The sequence below is a fragment of the Saccoglossus kowalevskii genome, chromosome 5 (genome assembly GCF_978046115.1).
Source record: "Saccoglossus kowalevskii chromosome 5, keSacKowa6.1, whole genome shotgun sequence".
In the NCBI taxonomy this organism is placed as follows: Eukaryota; Metazoa; Hemichordata; class Enteropneusta; family Harrimaniidae; genus Saccoglossus; species Saccoglossus kowalevskii.
In genome coordinates, this window is record NC_140645.1 from 15,405,189 (window position 1) to 15,427,336 (window position 22,148).

General features: G+C 35.5%; 1 protein-coding gene across 1 annotated transcript in view; it reads left to right on the forward strand.

Annotated features, from left to right (window-relative positions):
• The window catches only part of LOC102804181 (ubiquitin-associated and SH3 domain-containing protein B-like), a 44,389-nt gene that overhangs the window by 19,021 nt on the left and 3,220 nt on the right, over positions 1-22,148 (forward strand). The window contains exons 3-12 of the mRNA XM_085499149.1: positions 3,198-3,384; positions 5,666-5,864; positions 8,155-8,324; positions 11,678-11,886; positions 16,134-16,296; positions 17,534-17,678; positions 18,439-18,561; positions 20,315-20,407; positions 20,684-20,932; positions 21,360-21,469. Coding sequence (XP_085355275.1) covers positions 3,198-3,384; positions 5,666-5,864; positions 8,155-8,324; positions 11,678-11,886; positions 16,134-16,296; positions 17,534-17,678; positions 18,439-18,561; positions 20,315-20,407; positions 20,684-20,932; positions 21,360-21,469 — 1,648 coding nt within the window. The remainder of the gene's footprint in view (positions 1-3,197; positions 3,385-5,665; positions 5,865-8,154; positions 8,325-11,677; positions 11,887-16,133; positions 16,297-17,533; positions 17,679-18,438; positions 18,562-20,314; positions 20,408-20,683; positions 20,933-21,359; positions 21,470-22,148) is intronic.

A 22,148-nucleotide genomic window follows, 5' to 3' on the forward strand; every position in this document is an offset into this window, starting at 1 on the left:
CATTGCTACATATAGTGCTATAAAATTCTTTATTTTAAATATAGTTTATTTTCGATTGGAATTTATTTTTACTAAGATAATTCAGTGAAAATAAATCCAGTGAATATACCTTCTTTTCCTCTATTGTACATTCAACAGATCACAAATCAGTGAAAATAAATTCCATTCAAAACAACCAAAAAATCCTTTCCAGTGAAAGTTAATTCCAGCTAAAATAAAATATTTTACAGTGATATACTGTAAAACATGTCTTTTTCGCGAACATGTCTTTTTCGCGAATTTAGCGAGAGAACTGATTCGTTAATTCAAGATGTCGCTAATGACTTTACTCTATATCAATTCAAAATGGCTGCCAAACAAAGAAATCAACAATGACAAGAGAGATTCGTTAAATCAACATTTCGCTATTACGTCATTTTACCACAATTTGCTAAAATTACATGCTGCTTTTTCAACATGTTTCACAGTACAGTGTTTTACAATATCTTTGTAATGAATTTGGTTATTGATATACAGTCAAAACTATGTTAGTGACCTGGCTAAATTTACAGTCTCTATATGCTATACTGATCACCTCTATACAAAGACCACCTGCATATAGTGATCACCTCTATACAAAGACCACCTGCCAATAAAGACCATCTTTATATAAAGTTTACCTTGCTAAAGTGACCATTTCTGTATAAAGACTTATTTTATGTGACCAATGTTTACAGTTTAAAATAATAAAATTACAATTTTGTTGATAATGCATTTTTAGAATCCAAATTGTTTGACTTGATTTTCAATAACTCCAATGAATGTATCTGGTACATCAATACCATCTCCTTATTTTCTGGACAAATATGTCAAATGTAGTGATTATTAAATAATCCAATCACTATAAAGATTCAATGAAGTCAATGGAGGGGTCGCTATACGCAGGTTTGACTACATCTTCCTGATCCAACAGCTTGATGTACATTGCTGAGAACTGAGCAAGTTGATGGTATTTAGTACACCTCTCGATCATTGAAATATCAGGTGATCATTTAATATTTGGTATTTCTATTTCCTGATGAGGACAAAAGGTGAATGCCATGCGTTAAAAGTTTGGATTTATGGCATGCTGTAACCTATGTCTTTATAGTACTGTAAAATGACTAATTTTCACTGGGTTTAAATTTCGCTGATTTACCATTTCAGTCATATTCAGTGCGTTTTAAATTCACGGTTTTATCATTTAGATAATGTGTTCTATGCTCAATTTTACATATTCACTGGGTTTTAATTTAGCGCATTTACCAGTCAGCGAAATAAGCAAAATTAAAACCCAGTGAATAATTAACCCATATATAAAGACCATTTGCTTATAGTGACCAACTTTGGGCAGTCCCAATACAATTTACATGTAAAGTGACCTGTATATAAAGACCACCTGCCCAATACAATTTACAAGTCTTTATAATACTGTAAAATGACTAATTTTCACTGGGTTTAAATTTCGCTGATTTACCATTTCAGTCATATTTAGTTGGTTTTAAATTCAGCGAAATAAGCAAAATAAGTAAAACCCAGTGAATAATTAATCCCTTTACAGTAACTGCTATATAATAATATATTACTTACTTAGTAAGTATACAATTTGTCTGAATTATCCTGTTTTTAATTCCAATTGAAGTAGTTGCTTTAATAATTAACTTATATGTCACTGATAATAAGTAAATTAGAATGGAATAGTGACGGCAAATATATAAATGACCCACTTTAATGTGAATCAATATTATATAATAATCATGGTCACATGACTTCATTCTAACCAATCAGCATGGTAACTGTGATAATGCATAGCAATGAGCTTGCACACTTGAGGGAGCAGTCTGATTCATTTGAACTTCAAAATGAGTTGAAGCCCGCCTAATTTTATCAGAATAGAATTCACATGTAGGTCATATGAGTACTTCATTTTGAGGAAGTACTTAAAACAAAATAGCAAAGATACTATGGTTAAGATTTAACTATCATATTTATTCTGGATAGTCAAGAATGTCCTTGGGCTTTTTCCTAATAGTGAATATGTAATCAAATTTGGGAAAATATTTTTTTTTGTTCCTGGAATTTATTTTTGCCGACTGGGCAAGGTTAGGTGTTGCCAACAAGTTTTTGGGACAGGAATTTCTTAAACTTTGCTAAAATTTTCTATTGATTTTTTTTTTTAAATTCTGAAAAAAACTTTTGGGCACCTGAATTAGTTTTTATATCACATAATATGAATCTTTAGTGTCCAAACGTTAACTAATCAAAAGTGGCCACAGAAGGGGATTAAATGTTGTAGTTCACACACTAGAATTACCCCCCCCCCCCCAGAAAAATACACATAGATTGCAAGAAATAAATGCTAAAAATGAGAATTCCCAACATCCTAGTGACCTACTAGAATGATGGTTAGTGATGTCAATTTCACTATCTGATTAGGTGATTAGCCGAGCTGTTTCATTCATAATTAGCCAATTACGAACACATTAGAAATGAGGGCGCACTCCATTGACTGGAGTACTCAAAACAAGTGAATCGGAACACATGGGGCCAAAAATCATGTTACAACTCATCCACATACAGACTTATTTGAATCTACATGGAAATATAAACATCTTTGATAACAAAATTACATCGTTCAGCCTTAAAAGCTTTTGTCAGGCATTGATAATTTTGATTCAAATATTCCAATCTTTGGGCGTAATTACAATTTCATTTTTTAATTTTCTGTAGTTAGCATGTATTTTATTTGCTCTATTAGAAGCACATGTATATGAAATATGTTTATGGTAGAAATGATACACAGTTTAATTATCCAGTATATAATACATTTAATGGTTTGTGTATGCTTCTATTAGAGATGCTCGTCTAATAGAGCAAATATGGTACTAATAATAATATGAGGTTATTACGAGGATGCCGTAAAGTATGCACAAAAACAGTACAGCAGGAGTATAGATCGGTGTATAGTATAGTATATTATTATAGATTATAGATTGAAAATCTTTTGCATTTCTGAGACTTAATTTGAACTGAAATGGCTTGCATAATGGCATTTTAGATACAATAGGCATTTTTGAAACTTCAACATTTTTAATATTTTACTTCAAAAATGCTAAACTTGCCTTTCAAAAATGTAAAATGATGGTAACTATACTAACCAGAATGATTTCTATTGACAGGTTACTTTCACATGTGCATGACCCTTTATTAGACCAACACTTGCCAAGAGATTATGTGCTTTATGCTTGCCCATCAGGACAACTTGGACTCCAGCTCCAGGACTTCTGGGAAAAAACACTGGCACAGTGTGGTAGAAATGGTGCACATAATATATTTCCACACGTCACATTATGTTCATTCTTTCTGGTTAGTAAAGCTTATTATTTGTATGGTCAAACCTGTATTAGTAACAACTACTAAATACAATCCACCTGTTAATAGTGACTGATGTAAACTGACCTGTATATAAAGACCACCTGCTAATAGTGACTGATGTAAACTGACCTGTATATAAAGACCACCTGCTTATAGTGACCACCTTTGGGCAGTTCCAATACAATTTACTTGTAAAATGACCTGTATATAAAGACCACTTGCTTATAGTGACCAACTTTGGGCAGTTCCAATACAATTTACATGTAAAGTGACCTGTATATAAAGACCTACTATCTATATTGACCACCTTTGGGCAGTCACAAAGCTATTTACATGTAAACTGACCTATATATAGAGACCACCTGCCTATATTGACCACATTTTGGCAGTTCCAATACAATTTACTTGTAAAATGACCTGTATATAAAGACCACCTGCTTATAGTGGCCAACTTTGGGCACACCCAATACAATTTACATGTAAACTGACCTGTATGTAAAGACCACCTGTCTAATGCGACCACCTTTTGGCAGTCCCAATACAATTTACATGTAAAATGAGCTGTACATAAAGACCACCTGCTTATAGTGACCAATTTTTGGCAGTTCCAATACAATTTACATGTAAACTGACCTGTATATAAAGAGCACCTGTCTAATGTGACCACCTTTTGGCAGTTCCAATACAATTTACATATAAAGTGACCTGTATATAATGACCACCTGTCTATAGTGACCGCCTTCGGGCAGTCCCAATACAATTTACATTTAATGTGACCTGTATATAATGACCACCTGTGTATAGTGACCACCTTTGGGCAGTCCCAATAAAATTTACATATATTCTGACCTGTATATAAAGACCACCTGCCTATAGTGACCGTCTCTGGGCAGTTCCAATACAATTTACATGTAAACTGACCTGTATGTAAATACCTCCTGCCTATAGTGACCGCCTTTGGGCAGTCCTAATGCAATTTACGTATAAACTGACCTGTATATAAAAACCACCTGCCTATAGTGAATACATTTCGGCAGTTCCAATACAATTTACATGTAAAGTGACCTGTATATAAAGACCACCTGCTTATAGTGACCAACTTTGGGCAGTCCCAATACAATTTACATGTAAACTGACCTGTATATAAAGACCACTTGCTTATAGTGACCACCTTTTGGCAGTCCCAATACAATTTATATGTAAAGTGACCTGTATATAAAGACCACCTGTCTAATGTGAACGCCTTTTGGTAGTCCCAATACAATTTACATGTAAACTGACCTCTATATAATGACCACCTGCCTATAGTGACTGCCTTTGGGCAGTCCCAATACAATTTACAATATAAAGTGATCTGTATATAAAGACCACCTGCTTATAGTGACCTCCTTTGGGCAGTCCCAATACAATTTACATGTAAAGTGACCTGTATATAAAGACCACCTGCCTATTGTGACCGCCTTTGGGCAGTCCTAATACAATTTACATGTAAAGTGACCTGTATATAAAGACCACCTTCTTATAGTGACCAACTTTGAGCAGTCCCAATACAATTTATACGTGAAGTGACCTGTATATAAAGACCACCTGCTTATAGTGGCCAACTTTGAGCAGTCCCAATACAATTTATACGTAAAGTGACCTGTATATAAAGACCACCTGTCTAATGTGACTACCTTTGGGCAGTCCCAATACAATTTACATGTAAAGTGACCTGTATATAAAGACCACCTGCCTATTGTGACCGCCTTTGGGCAGTCCTAATACAATTTACATGTAAAGTGACCTGTATATAAAGACCACCTTCTTATAGTGACCAACTTTGAGCAGTCCCAATACAATTTATACGTGAAGTGACCTGTATATAAAGACCACCTTCTTATAGTGACCAACTTTGAGCAGTCCCAATACAATTTATACGTGAAGTGACCTGTATATAAAGACCACCTGCTTATAGTGGCCAACTTTGAGCAGTCCCAATACAATTTATACGTAAAGTGACCTGTATATAAAGACCACCTGTCTAATGTGACTACCTTTGGGCAGTCCCAATACAATTTACATGTAAAGTGACCTGTATATAAAGACCACCTGTCTAATGTGACTACCTTTGGGCAGTCCCAATACAATTTACATGTAAAGTGACCTGTATATAATGGCAGATTTGATACCATTATTGATGTGTGACTGTATTTATTTGTAGAAGTTGTATTCTAACTTACTAGACCTTCAATAACCTTCATTACTTGTTTTTTTATTAAAATCTTTATAGTGCAACGACAACAATGTGGCACACCTAGAACAAGCACTACAGAGAGCAGTTGAAATGAATCAGTCAATCAGTCCGGATACAATCAAATTAGAATACTTCGATTCTCCGAATTATCTGGGCTTGTTCGTTGATGATAAACACACTGCATTCATGAGAAAAGTTTGCCAGGATTTTGCTGTGGAAGCCACTAAATCAGCGAGTAAGTTTGGAATACTGTAGAATACTTTATTTTCGCTTGGAATTTATTTTCGCTATTTTCGCTGAAGGGATGATTCCGTGAAAATAAAATCCAGCGAATATACTATTTTCCCTATATTTCACATTCAACGCATCAAAAATCAGTGAAAATAAATTCCATAAAGAACGCCCCAAAAAAACTTTTCAGCAAAAATTAATTCCAGCGAAAATAAAGTATTCCACAGTATATACAATAGTTTTCATTTTCCACTGTTAGAATTGATGTACTGGGTAAGTAAGGGCCGTATGACTACAAGTCGAAGACAAGTAGTGATAGGGCTCTTATGCCACAAGTATGGTGCTTTCTTCTTCTGAATGAAGAACAGTATGAAGGGTTAATATTATTATCAACGGTCAGCAGGGTTTTTTTTCTTAAGCTGTAATCTTAGGTTAGTAAAGGGGGAAGGTTTATATATTAATTTATATTAATATTTACTTTACTTTACTAAATCAAAGCTTCGCAAACATTTCTTTGTTAAGTCACAATATATTAACTTTTACGTAGATGCACACATTTGATTAGTTTGGGCTAAAAATTTGTGCATATTACTTACCTAATTTGCATAACTGATATCACAAGTTCTAATCACAGCATTTCAATAAAACTTGATACATAGATATCATAGGACAAAGCCTGACTGGTTTCAGGTTAATATTTAAATATTAATTACTCAATTTGCATTAGTAATTACATGTAGTAAATTTTCAGTTTTTGATATTTTAAGTACTAATCATTACATTTCAATGAAACTTGTTACAAAGGTGATTTAGGACTATGCATGCACAGACCTGATTATTTTTGAGTAAAAATCCTATGCCATATTAATTCCCTAATTTGCAAATTTTTTAAAACTTTCCCGTCTTTATCTCAAGTACTAATCATCACATTTCAATGAAACTTGGTGCATATATGTCATAGCACAATGCAAAGACCTGACTAGTTTTAGATTAATAATATTTGCATATTAATTACCTAATTTGCATAATTAATCATTTTTCAGCTTTTCCATCTATATCTCAAGTATTTATCATCTTATATTAAGTATATATCTTGGTACATATATACTCTAAGACAATGCGATGATCTAATTAGTTTTGGGTTTGTATACATCTATAATAAATATCTAATTTGCATAATCATTTGTCATATTTAGGTTTTGACCAATTTTTTAATGATTAATCTTTACATTATAATGAAACTTGGTACATGTGTGCCCTGAAACAATACACAGACCTAAATGTATGCATAATAATTGATTAATTTGCATAATAATTCATTTGGTTCATTGGGGTAATCCACAGCCATGATTAGTTTTATGTTAAAAAACATGCATGTTGATTATCCAGTTATTATTAGTCTATTTCTGATATGTAAAAAAATCAGATTTAAATTGAATTCATCCCAGGGGTGCTCTGGAATTAATTAGACTAGAAATCACGAATGAAAAATAAAATGTATTTGTAAGTATTATAAATTTGTCATGTTGTCCATTTCAAATAGCAGACAAATACTAGTTGCTAAGCTTCTTCTTTTGAAAGTCTCATCTTTTAAAGTTTTGAATTAATTTTAATGTGTCTCCAATACTCTTGGCACACAGGAGTTTTTTTCTAAGCTTACTTTGACTTTTTTTTTGTTTCGAAACAACCCAAAAAACATTCCAGATCGGCCTTTAGACCAGACTTTTATTATCCCTTGTTTCGTGAACCCGCCGAATGAATAGGACCCGAAAATGAAAAAAAAAAAAAAAAAATTATTTCAGCGTAATTTCTTGTGAGTGCAAAAGTGCTGAAAAAAATTATTTTTATTTTCCTTTTTTTTTTTCGCCCGCTGTCTAACAAATCTAAGTTGCATTTTCATACGAGTACCAAGATCAAAGTACCGATGTCTCGCCAAGAAATATACTTTATGCGCGTTGGTTGACGGCGGCATGTTTTGTGGTGACACATCGTGTAAATCTGTCATCAAAAACCGAGGAATCCCTCATTAATTGCCAACCAGGTTATACATGGAATAAAATTTTCTTCTCTCCGATCAATGATCTCACTCACAATTCTTTGAGAATCACACAAATCTGATGGAAAAAAAGAATTAATTTTATTTTTTTTCCGCCCTCCTCAAAATTAATTTACTTATAAGAACTCTAGAAACAAGGAATAAAAAAAGTCTGGCCTTAGAACTGTCGCACAAGCAACCAGAAGCTAATCTATTTTTGTTATGACTTATGACCCATTAATTATATTTTGTATTTTAGAAGCGCAGATTGATCCTCACAAGAAACAGTTACATCTTACCCTTGCATATCAATTTCATGAAAGACATTATAAAGCATTGACATTGTTAGCAAAAGATATCAACCTCAAAACACCTGCTAGGTGGCAATTCAGACTCTATTCTCGTGATCCAAGAACTGTAAAAGCAGAGGTAAGGATTTATCTTGTACCTTTGTCTGACACATCCCATGGGTCATTTATCCAAAATTAGCCCTTCTTATGTGATATTTATTCAATATTAGCCCCTCACCCCATTGGTCATTTATCCAAATATAGCCCTTCTTATGTGATATTTATTCAATATTAGCTCCTCACCCAATGGGTCATTTATCTAAAATTAGCCCTTCTCATGTGATATTTATTCAATATTAGCTCCTCACCCAATAGGTCATTTATCTAAAATTAGCCCTTCTCATGTGATATTTATTCAATATTAGCCCCTCACCCCATGGGTCATTTATCTAAAATTAGCCATTCTTATGTGATATTTATTCAATATTAGCCCCTCACCCCATGGGTCATTTATCTAAAATTAGCCCTTCTCATGTGATATTTATTCAATATTAGCTCCTCACCCCATGGGTCATTTATCCAAAATTAGCCCTTCTCATGTGATATTTATTCAATATTAGCTCCTCACCCCATAGGTCATTTATCTAAAATTTGCCCTTCTTATGTGATATTTATTCAATATTAGCTCCTCACCCCATGGGTCATGTTTCTAAAATTAGCCCTTCTCATGTGATATTTATCAATATTAGCCCCTCACCCAATGGGTCATTTATCCAAAATTTGCCCTTCTTATGTGATATTTATTCAATATTAGCTCCTCGCCCCATTGATCATTTATCCAAAATTAGCCCTTCTCATGTGATATTTATTCAATATTAGCCCCTCACCCAATGGGTCATTTATCCAAAATTAGCCCTTCTTATGTGATATTTATTCAATATTAGCTCCTCACCCCATAGGTCATTTATCCAAAATTAGCCCTTCTCATGTGATATTTATCCAATATTAGCCCCTCACCCCATGGGTCATTTATCCAAATATAGCCCTTCTCATGTGATATTTATTCAATATTAGCCCCTCACCCCATGGGTCATTTATCCAAAATTAGCCCTTCTCATGTGATATTTATTCAATATTAGCCCCTCACCCAATGGGTCATTTATCCAAAATTAGCCCTTCTTATGTGATATTTATTCAATATTAGCTCCTCACCCCATGGGTCATTTATCCAAATATAGCCCTTCTCATGTGATATTTATCCAATATTAGCCCCTCACCCCATGGGTCATTTATCCAAATATAGCCCTTCTCATGTGATATTTATTCAATATTAGCCCCTCACCCCATGGGTCATTTATCCAAAATTAGCCCTTCTCATGTGATATTTATTCAATATTAGCCCCTCACCCAATGGGTCATTTATCCAAAATTAGCCATTCTCATGTGATATTTATTCAATATTAGCTCCTCACCCAATGGGTCATTTATCCAAAATTAGCCCTTCTCATGTGATATTTATTCAATATTAGCTCCTCACCCAATGGGTCATTTATCCAAAATTAGCCCTTCTCATGTGATATTTATTCAATATTAGCTCCTCACCCAATGGGTCATTTATCCAAAATTAGCCATTCTCATGTGATATTTATTCAATATTAGCTCCTCACCCAATGGGTCATTTTTCCAAAATTAGCCCTTCTCATGTGATATTTATTCAATATTAGCTCCTCACCCAATGGGTCATTTATCCAAAATTAGCCCTTCTCATGTGATATTTATTCAATATTAGCTCCTCACCCAATGGGTCATTTATCCAAAATTGGCCCTTCTCATGTGATATTTATCCAATATTAGCTCCTCACCCAATGGGTCATTTATCCAAAATTAGCCCTTCTCATGTGATATTTATTCAATATTAGCCCCTCATCCAATGGGTCATTTATCCAAAATTAGCCATTCTCATGTGATATTTATTCAATATTAGCCCCTCACCCAATGGGTCATTTATCCAAAATTAGCCCTTCTCATGTGATATTTATTCAATATTAGCTCCTCACCCAATGGGTCATTTATCCAAAATTAGCCCTTCTCATGTGATATTTATTCAATATTAGCCCCTCACCCAATGGGTCATTTATCCAAAATTAGCCATTCTCATGTGATATTTATTCAATATTAGCTCCTCACCCAATGGGTCATTTATCCAAAATTAGCCCTTCTCATGTGATATTTATTCAATATTAGCTCCTCACCCAATGGGTCATTTATCCAAAATTAGCCCTTCTCATGTGATATTTATTCAATATTAGCTCCTCACCCAATGGGTCATTTATCCAAAATTAGCCATTCTCATGTGATATTTATTCAATATTAGCTCCTCACCCAATGGGTCATTTTTCCAAAATTAGCCCTTCTCATGTGATATTTATTCAATATTAGCTCCTCACCCAATGGGTCATTTATCCAAAATTAGCCCTTCTCATGTGATATTTATTCAATATTAGCTCCTCACCCAATGGGTCATTTATCCAAAATTGGCCCTTCTCATGTGATATTTATCCAATATTAGCTCCTCACCCAATGGGTCATTTATCCAAAATTAGCCCTTCTCATGTGATATTTATTCAATATTAGCCCCTCATCCAATGGGTCATTTATCCAAAATTAGCCATTCTCATGTGATATTTATTCAATATTAGCTCCTCACCCAATGGGTCATTTATCCAAAATTAGCCCTTCTCATGTGATATTTATTCAATATTAGCTCCTCACCCAATGGGTCATTTATCCAAAATTAGCCCTTCTCATGTGATATTTATTCAATATTAGCTCCTCACCCAATGGGTCATTTATCCAAAATTGGCCCTTCTCATGTGATATTTATCCAATATTAGCTCCTCACCCAATGGGTCATTTATCCAAAATTAGCCCTTCTCATGTGATATTTATTCAATATTAGCTCCTCACCCAATGGGTCATTTATCCAAAATTAGCCCTTCTCATGTGATATTTATTCAATATTAGCTCCTCACCCAATGGGTCATTTATCCAAAATTAGCCATTCTCATGTGATATTTATTCAATATTAGCTCCTCACCCAATGGGTCATTTATCCAAAATTAGCCCTTCTTATGTGATATTTATTCAATATTAGCTCCTCACCCAATGGGTCATTTATCCAAAATTAGCCCTTCTTATGTGATATTTATTCAATATTAGCCCCTCACCCCATGTGACATTGTATTGATTTTGTTTGCCTAACAGTTCTTTGTGATGGTATTAATGAAGTATACAGTATAGTTTGTTTCTCTAGTAGAAACATGCATGAACTAAATATTGATTTATTGTATACTGAATTATTAAACTGAGACCTATTGGAACATAGACATATTCTGTCATTAACGTGAATATGTATACTACCAGTAAAGCAAGGATGATTACTTTGTTGCGGTTCTCATTAAACATAAAAAAACAACACTGTTTATTTTACAGGTACTAAGAGTTCTATACCCACATATGCCAAGAAATTCAGATGAGTTAGAGTTAATAAACGATGATTACATATTTATGTCAAGTGACGAATACACAAACAGCACAGATGGCTGGTTTAAAGGTACATCATGGTTAACAGGATGTTCAGGACTCTTTCCTGGTAACTACACTGAGAAGTCTTCACAGTCGGATACATGGACGTTGCACAGGTAAGATACGTATAGAGAATTTACATCTTATACTGATACTGCTGTCAGAATTATTGAATCGTTAGGGTTGTATAATCTTCATCTCATTTGTTTTATTTTCATGTTATATTACCTAGATATTTTTTGGATATTGGATATAATTATATAGCCTAAATGTACACGCAGTGTCTCCATTATGGACCAGTACTACACTGGACTGACATGGAGTGTTTCCATTATGGACCAGTACTACACTGGACTGACATGGAGTGTCTCCATTATGAACCAGTACTACACTGGACTGACTTGGAGTGTTTTCATTATGGACCAGTACTACAATAGAATAACATGGAGTGTCTCCATTATAGACCAGTACTGCACTGGACTGACATGGAGTTTCTCCATTATGGATCAGTACTACACTGGACTGATATGGAGTGTTTTCATTATGGATCAGTACTACACTGGACTGATATGGAGTGTTTTCATTATAGACCAGTACTACACTGGACTGACATGAAGTGTTTCCATTATGAACCAGTACTGCACTGGACTGACTTGGAGTGTCTCCATTATAGCCCAGTACAACACTGGACTGACATGGAGTGTCTCCATTATGGACCAGTACTACACTGGACTGACATGGAGTTTCTCCATTATAGACCAGTACTGCACTGGACTGACTTGGAGTGTCTCCATTATAGCCCAGTACAACACTGGACTGACATGGAGTGTCTCCATTATGGACCAGTACTACACTGGACTGACTTGGAGTGTCTCCATTATAGACCAGTACAACACTGGACTGACATGGAGTGTCTCCATTATGGGTCAGTACTGCACTGGACTGACATGGAGTGTCTCCATTATAGACCAGTACTACACTGGACTGACATGGAGTTTCTCCATTATGGATCAGTACTACACTGGACTGATATGGAGTGTCTCCATTATGAACCAGTACTACACTGGACTGATATGGAGTGTTTTCATTATGGATCAGTACTACACTGGACTGATATGGAGTGTTTTCATTATGGACCAGTACTACAATAGAATGACATGGAGTGTCTCCATTATAGACCAGTACTGCACTGGACTGACATGGAGTGTCTCCATTATAGACCAGTACAACACTGGACTGACATGGAGTGTCTCTATTATGGATCAGTACTACACTGGACTGACATGGAGTGTCTCCATTATAGTCTAGACCAGTACTACACTGGACTGACATGGAGTGTCTCCATTATAGTCTAGACCAGTACTACACTGGACTGACATGGAGTTTCTCCATTATGAACCAGTACTACACTGGACTGACATGGAGTTTCTCCATTATGAACCAGTACTACACTGGACTGATATGGAGTGTTTTCATTATGGATCAGTACTACATTGGACTGATATGGAGTGTTTTCATTATGGACCAGTACTGCAATATAATGACATGGAGTGTCTCCATTATAGACCAGTACAACACTGGACTGACATGGAGTGTCTCCATTATGGGTCAGTACTACACTGGACTGACATGGAGTGTCTCCATTATAGACCAGTACTACACTGGACTGACATGGAGTTTCTCCATTATGGATCAGTACTACACTGGACTGATATGGAGTGTCTCCATTATGAACCAGTACTACACTGGACTGATATGGAGTGTTTTCATTATGGATCAGTACTACACTGGACTGATATGGAGTGTTTTCATTATGGATCAGTACTACACTGGACTGATATGGAGTGTTTTCATTATGGACCAGTACTACAATAGAATGGCATGGAGTGTCTCCATTATAGACCAGTACTGCACTGGACTGACATGGAGTGTCTCCATTATAGACCAGTACAACACTGGACTGACATGGAGTGTCTCCATTATGGATCAGTACTACACTGGACTGACATGGAGTGTCTCCATTATGGAACAGTACTACACTGAACTGATATGGAGTGTTTTCATTATGGATCAGTACTACACTGGACTGATATGGAGTGTTTTCATTATGGACCAGTACTACAATAGAATGACATGGAGTGTCTCCATTATAGACCAGTACTACACTGGACTGACATGGAGTGTCTCCATTATAGACCAATACTACACTGGACTGACATGGAGTGGCTCCATTATAGACCAGTACTACACTGGACTGACATGGGGTGTATCCATTATGGACCAGTACTACACTGGACTGACATAGTGTCTCCATTATGGACCAGTACTACACTGGACTGACATGGGGTGTCTTCATTATGGTCCAGTACTACGCTGGACTGACATGGGGTGTCTCCATTATGGACCAGTACTACACTGGACTGACATGGAGTGTCTCCATTATGGACCAGTACTACACTGGACTGACATGGAGTGTGTCCATTATGGATCAGTACTACATTGGACTGACATGGAGTGTGTCCATTATGGACCAGTACTACACTGGACTGATATGGAGTGTGTCCATTATGGACCAGTACTACTCTGGACTGACATGGAGTGTGTCCATTATGGATCAGTACTACACTGGACTGACATGGAGTGCCTCCATTATGGACCAGTACTACACTGGACTGACATGGAGTGTGTCCATTATGGACCAGTACTACACTGAACTGACATGGAGTGCCTCCATTATGGACCAGTACTACACTGGATTGACATGGAGTGCCTCCATTATGGACCAGTACTACACTGGACTGACATGGAGTGCCTCCATTATGGACCAGTACTACACTGGACTGACATGGAGTGTGTCCATTATGACCAGTACTGCACTGGACTGATATGGAGTGTGTCCATTATGGACCAGTACTACTCTGGACTGACATGGAGTGTGTCCATTATGGATCAGTACTACACTGGACTGACATGGAGTGCCTCCATTATGGACCAGTACTACACTGGACTGACATGGAGTGTGTCCATTATGGACCAGTACTACACTGAACTGACATGGAGTGCCTCCATTATGGACCAGTACTACACTGGATTGACATGGAGTGCCTCCATTATGGACCAGTACTACACTGGACTGACATGGAGTGCCTCCATTATGGACCAGTACTACACTGGACTGACATGGAGTGTGTCCATTATGACCAGTACTGCACTGGACTGACATGGAGTGCCTCCATTATGGACCAGTACTACACTGGACTGACATGGAGTGCCTCCATTATGGACCAGTACTACACTGGACTGATATGGAGTGTGTCCATTATGGACCAGTACTACACTGGACTGACTGGAGTGCAATTATAAAATGCTATCAACATGTAGAGAACAGAACTAGTTTTTGCAATGTTCATCTGCTGAAATGAAGGTACATCAAATGGGTGTTGTTGTCTAACTCACTAAAATGTCATTTATTACATCTAACTTTTAGCTCCGCTGTCGACTTTGTCGAGCGGAGCTTATCATATGAGTGATTGTCCGTCGTCGTCCGTGTCAATGTTTTACTTTTTCGACTTCTTCTTGAAAACTACAAGCCTGAATGCTTTGATACTTGGTGTATATGTACCTTGGGTAGACCTCTCTCAGATTTGTTCATTTTGTAATAATATCTTTAATTCTCTAATTTTGGTGAAAATTGTTGTCATTTTTGGTAAAAAGTGATATTTTCAACTTCTTGTTAAAAACCGTAAGTCCAATTGCTTTGATATTACATATATAGGTACTACATGTGGACCTCTCTCAGATTTGTTCATTTTGTAATGATATCTTTAATTCTTTAATTTTGGTGAATATTTTTGTCATTTTTGGTAAAAAGTGATCTTTTCGACTTCTTGTTAAAAACGGTAAGTCCAATTGCTTTGATATTACATATATAGAAAATATATGTGGACCTCTCTCAGATTTGTTCATTTTGTAATGATATCTTCAATTCTCTAATTTTGCTTAATATTTTTGTCATTTTTGGTAAAAAGTGATATTTTCGACTTCTTGTTGAAAACCGCAAGTCTGATTGTTTTTATATTACATATATAGGTACTACATGTGGACCTCTTTCAGATTTGTTAATTCCGTGGCGATATCTTCAATTATCTAATTTTGATGATTATTTTTGTCATTGTTGGTGAAAAGTGATATTTTTGAATTCTTGTTGAAAACAGCAAGTCCCATTGCTTTTGATACTAGACATATTGTTCATTTTTTAATGATGTCTTCTGTTCTTTAATTGAAATGTACATTGCTAACAGCGGAGCTATCTCAGCCGACTGGCTGCTTGTTTATAGTATCATGTGTTTTTATTGTTCTTCAGATTCCTGCCTCTCACATGTACAAAATCACATGCTACAAACCAAACAAATCAATCATCAAGTAATCACATAGAAGATGCTCCGTTTGGCTCGGATGAATCAAGGGGTAGTAAATATGTATCTTCAGAAGGATTATTTAAACAAAATGAACCAATATATGCAAAAGTAAGACTTTTGATCACTTTCTCATGTCATATATCAGTTCTGTGAATTTTTAATGATCTGTGTTTTCATTTTTTTTAGCTCCACTGTCGACCTTGTCGAGCGGAGCTAATCATATGAGTGATTGTCCGTCGACGTCCGTCGTTCGTGTCAACTTTTTACCTTTTTGACTGAATGGGTTGATACTTGGTGTACATGTACCTTGGGTAGACCTCTATTAGATTTGTTCATTTCATGATGATATCTTCAATTCTCTAATTTTGGTGAATATTTTTGTCATTTTTGGTAAAAAGTGATATTTTCAACTTCTTGTTAGAAACCGTAAGTCCAATTGCTTTGATATTACATATATAGATGCTACACGTACATGTTGACCTTTCTGAGATTTGTTCATTTCGTGATGATATCTTTAATTCTCTAATTTTGATTAATATTTTTGCAATTTTTGGTAAAAAGTGATATTTTGACTTCTCGTTATTGTTCAAAAACCATGTCAACACTCATTTGAAAGTTTTAATTTTCTCTTATACAGGGTAAACTACGTCGCCAACATTTACACGTTCCAGGTTATTGACGTTACACTTTCCTTTGTTTACATTGTATGCAGAAGTGCCATAGTGCGTGGTAGAATCTTATAACTCACACAAAAGTTAGCGTAGCACAAAACATTTTTCATTATCATTTTATAATCTCTCCATAAATTATTTTAATAATAATAAAAAGTAGAAAGAAGATGTACATAAATGTATGATATTATTGTTATCACAAGAATACCACTAAGTATACAAGAAGGCAGTATCGGTTAGTTGCTATGATCACCATTCTGGTTTTCTGCCTACTTTATAGTATTCCCTGTGATAACTCCATAATACCTCTAATATATTCCTAGCTCTGTAACCGTTGGTACTAAGCACTAGAATAATTTTTATTATATTATACTTTGGTTGTCTTCTTTTTGACCCCATCGTTCAATATGCAAATGGAAGTTATAAAATTTTCTTTTTTTTTTGTCTCTTTGGATATAATTATAAGGTTATACACAAAATACCAGAGTTTACATCTGAGTGTATTAAATGCTAGTGTATTGTACAGTATCTTTGATGTACGATGCAATAATACGATGGACATAAATTTGTTTATTTTGTGAACAATTCTGTTATTATCAAGTAGAACCATGCCCTTAAATTTATCCACCCTTGCCTGTATATACTCATGGGGACTATGTATTTTATGCCAATAGGTAAATAAACAAAAGAAAGTGAATGCTGTAAGCACTTCTGAACCAACAAAGACAGAACCAAGGAACTTGTTTTTATTTCGTCATGCAGAACGAGTTGATGTGACATTCGGTCAGCAATGGCTGCAACTCTGTTTTGATGGAACAGGTACGTTATGTACTGTACTCTAATTTCACAAGAAATCAATTTTTCACAGTAAATATTTCACTGAAGTAACAATAAGCCATGTTGTCAGATTTTTTTTAAATCATAACAATTTAAGGTTTTAAATGTCAGTGTTAATATTTAAGTGCCATTTTTGCTCCCACCTAACGTTTTGTCAAATTTTTAATAACTCTTCTATAATTTGACAATTTTAGACCAAATTGACACAATTTTCTATTGCCGAAAAATCCTACCCCAAAATATTTAGCCTTCAAAAAACGTTTGTTAGTCACTGTCTGATGTAGTCTGAAACGTACTGTAAGATTCTTTATTTTAGCTCGAATTCATTGTTTCTGAAATGACATTTTGACTGTTTTGTTCGGAATTTATTTTTACTGATTTCAGATGAAATAAATACAGAAAGAAAAGCTATATTCACTGGATTTTATTTTCATTGAATCATCTTTCAGTAAAAATAAACTATTTTACACTGACGGGTTACTGACTCTATTTCATACAAAGGCAAGACATGAAGTTGTTCATATGCATATCAATTTTTTTGTTTCTATCAAATTTTCATTTGTATCCCAAATGTGTAATTCAGGCAAATACTAACAGGGACTATGTCATCAACAATGACTTGTATCTTTCATAGATGTTCGTCACTTTCCCAAATGTATAATTCAGGCAAATACTAACAGGGACTATGTCATCAACAATGACTTGTATCTTTCATAGATGTTCGTCACTTTCTTTTAATTAGGTAAATATATAAGGAAGAATTTAAACATGCCACAAACAGTGCCTAATAGACAAGGTGGTGTTAAGTCCTTCAGTCGGGATTCCCCCATAACAGAGATTGGTTTGTTCCAAGCAAGACTAACAGGTAATTTAATTATGTTGTAATTATCTCTTGTTCCTCTTGCATTGTTTATATGCGAGATTGGTTGTTATGAACCACACCACTCTTAGATAAATTAGGCATTGTATTCCTGCTAGGAAGTTGAGCCAAAATTGAAATTCAAATTTGGGTAAAAAATAATAATGTTCGCACACCCAATTAACATGATGACTGACACAAAGACATTAAATGCAAATAGAAACCAGGATGTGGTTGAAAGGGAGTAAGCACGAAGACTTGTTTTTGCGTTTTGCATCATGTCCATGCTTTCAAATACCATATACCGTATTTATCCGGGTATAAGCCCAGGGTCCTGAACATGGAAAATTGCCAAAAATAGGGGTGGGCGAAAACGAAACGAAAATTCACGAAAATTGACAACACGCAGATTAAACTGCGACAGGGAATAGAACGGCAAATGAAAACATGCAACGGAAATAAATGAATAATATGCAACATTAGAACTAAAACAAAACTAATGTATTGCTTATAAATGTGACAAACAAACCAGAAATAATAAAAATCGACAGTGAGAAATCATTTGAATTAGAATTTTCCCGCCAACAAACACGCCCAATAAGCGTGAACTCAAAATGAATTAAAATGTCAAGGGTTAAACTGCGTAAAATGATTTCCGGTCTCGACAAATTACGAATCAACTGTCATACAAGATGAATAATAATTTACAAATTTACACAGTAAAAATTAAAAAAATTCATAGCTGTTTGAAAAAGCTTCTCTTTATTTGTATGTTCATTGCCATCTTTGTCAAACTCAAAACGCTCAAAGTCCAGGTCGGCGTCACTGTAGCTGTCGAACAAAATCCCTACAACTTCTTCCTGAAGTTCGTCGATATCGTCCCAAACAATTTGGACTTAGCACTTTTAATCCACGGATTTCGCAGTCTGTCAGTTTGGCACTTATCATTCATGTCTAATCACAATAAAAAGACAAGAAAAATGAGGTCGCTCTGCTGCGATGGCACACGATGCTTTTGTTTACAGTTTGGCAATCATCTTTGACCTTCATGCATCTGCTTTACTGATTGGCTAAGAATGACATTACTAATAGTATTTCATCATAAAGGTCAAATCGTGACATTGCTTTCTTATCATACTCGATGCTTGTCAATCATGGTGAAAGTTATCATTCAGCAAGTTCCGGCGGTTGGAATGTCTCACTATATGGATATTGCGGTGGGCTTGATAGGAAGTTTTTTTTTATCCAATGACAGAAGAATATTTTTCATGACAGAAATGCAATAGCGGTAGATGGTAAAAAAATTGGCAGTCTTCGACGTGACATTGCAAAATTGCAGGCCCCAGTTATGGATTCCCTGAATGCGAAATACCTATTTTGCTGTCACAGCTATTTCGCGTTTGCCCCTTATTGTATGCAATTAACAATTATATTTAATGAATTTTTATAAGCATTACAACAGACTTAAAGAAAGTCGACTGTTAATACAACCACAGTCAACGAATAAAAAATAATTTTTTGTGTAGAAAAAGCCCCCCTGGGCGTGTGCTCGGATATGACCTCAACTTCTTTATTGTGTCAAGGGGGGGGGGGCATTTGCCTCGGCATTAAAATTACACGTATTCAAAAACCATATCTCAAATCCAGGTTACTGCCCCAAAGACAAGGTTGGTTGTTTTTAAGCAATATGAGCCACATATAGACCATGAGCTACTAAACCTGAGCTCTTCAGTTGTACCATGTGTGTCTTATTTTGTAGGTGAGGCAATGAAGGAGGAAGGCATCAAGATAACACATGTGTTTTCATCACCGGCACTTCGATGTGTACAGACGGCGGATGCCATTCTTCAAGGTAAGAATAAACGGACATATGCAAGTCATGTGATGCTAATAATGGATGGTGATAGAAGGAACCATGATATGAGTTGTTCCTATCTGCTGCATGCATGTCGTAAAACTGAGATGTCACATTTTCAAAGATATCCACTGAAGTGTACAGAATCTTTCTTTCATGTTTTGTCTTTGGAAGGACCCAAAGCTAGCAAGCAGATCTGTAGTTGAACTCTTTGCATGTTGATCTGAGTGAGAAATAAATAGAATTGAACTGATTGAGTCACTTTGCTTTCAGGAATGAGTGCTGAGAGCTCGCTTAAAATTCGAGTAGATCCTGGTCTGTTTGAGTGGTTGGCATGGAGTCCAGTTGGAGTCCCTAGTTGGATGACTCCTGCTGAGATGGCTGCCTTTGGACTTAGAGTCGATATAGATTACAAGCCTTTTGTTGCTGCAAAGCTGTTGGATCCGAAAGAGAAATGTGACCATTATTACAGACGAAGTCACACATTTACACAGAATGTTTTAAAACTTTGTGAGCATACGGGTAAGTGTGAAGTTTTAAAACAGTTTGAACAAACTAGAAAAAAACATCTGAAAAACATGATATATAGTAGATAATATTTGGTAATCGTGTCAGACTGAAACTGTTGTAGACATGTACATCATCTAATATGCCTAGCAACATGACTTCCAAAATTAATAAACAAATAAATTGTATTTACAAGGGGAATAAATATTCTTATTATACATCTGTCACCATAACGACATAAGTTACAGCGTGCCGTAATTTTGTGGTATTTTTACGGGTATTTACATCCTACCATATAAGGAAATGCGAATTCTAAATATGGAATGATTACGCACAACCAACGTTCTGTGATGTCCCCCCCCCCACCCAGAATAGAAAATTTAGTTCATTTATTTAAAAAAGTAAGAAGGATTATTAAAATGTTGTATTTATATTTTTCTAGGTGGTCATATTATGATGGTGGGACATGCAGGTACATTGGATGGATGTGGTAGGCAGTTACAAGGTCTATCACCGAGAAACCCAGCTGACTTTACAGGAATTGTACAAAAGGTAGATTTGAACCACCTCCTCCATTTGTAGCCTCACAAGGTCGATGATAATTACTGTGCCCCACTATGATCTCATTGAGAGAGAGGGGATAAGAAAGAGAGTCACAGGACTGTTTTTTTTTCCCCTCTCATGGCCATCTTTTCTCCCATCTTCCCGTTCACTGCTCCCCTGACCATGGTATTTAAAACAGTAGACTTGATGAATGGAAAAAATGGGACACCATTTGATGAGCAAAAAAAAAACAAGTCTTGTGGCTGTCCCACTGAGGCTGTCCCACTGTGGCTGTCCCATCAGCTTCTCAGCAGGCATTTGTGTATTTCTCAAGTCAAAGGATCCGGTAAATTTTGTGGCTGTATTTCATTTCAAATTTTTAACCTTTTCACTACCAAACTTTCTCGTCCAAATTTCTCTGCACTTTTTCTTTATATTCTTCAATATTTTTGAATATCAACCCTAATTTGGGAGTCCGCAGATAAAATTTGAGTCAAATTTCAGTTTTTACTCAAAAAATTTGGCTATTTTTGTCTCAAAATTCTGAAGGAAAGTGCAGACTATAAACAGAACTATTTTGTGAATTTGTGATGAAAAGAAAGAACTGGCAGTGAAAAGGTTGAAATCTTTACAAAATTTAATTCGCTTGAATAAATTCAAATTGTAAAACATATTAGCATAAAAAATA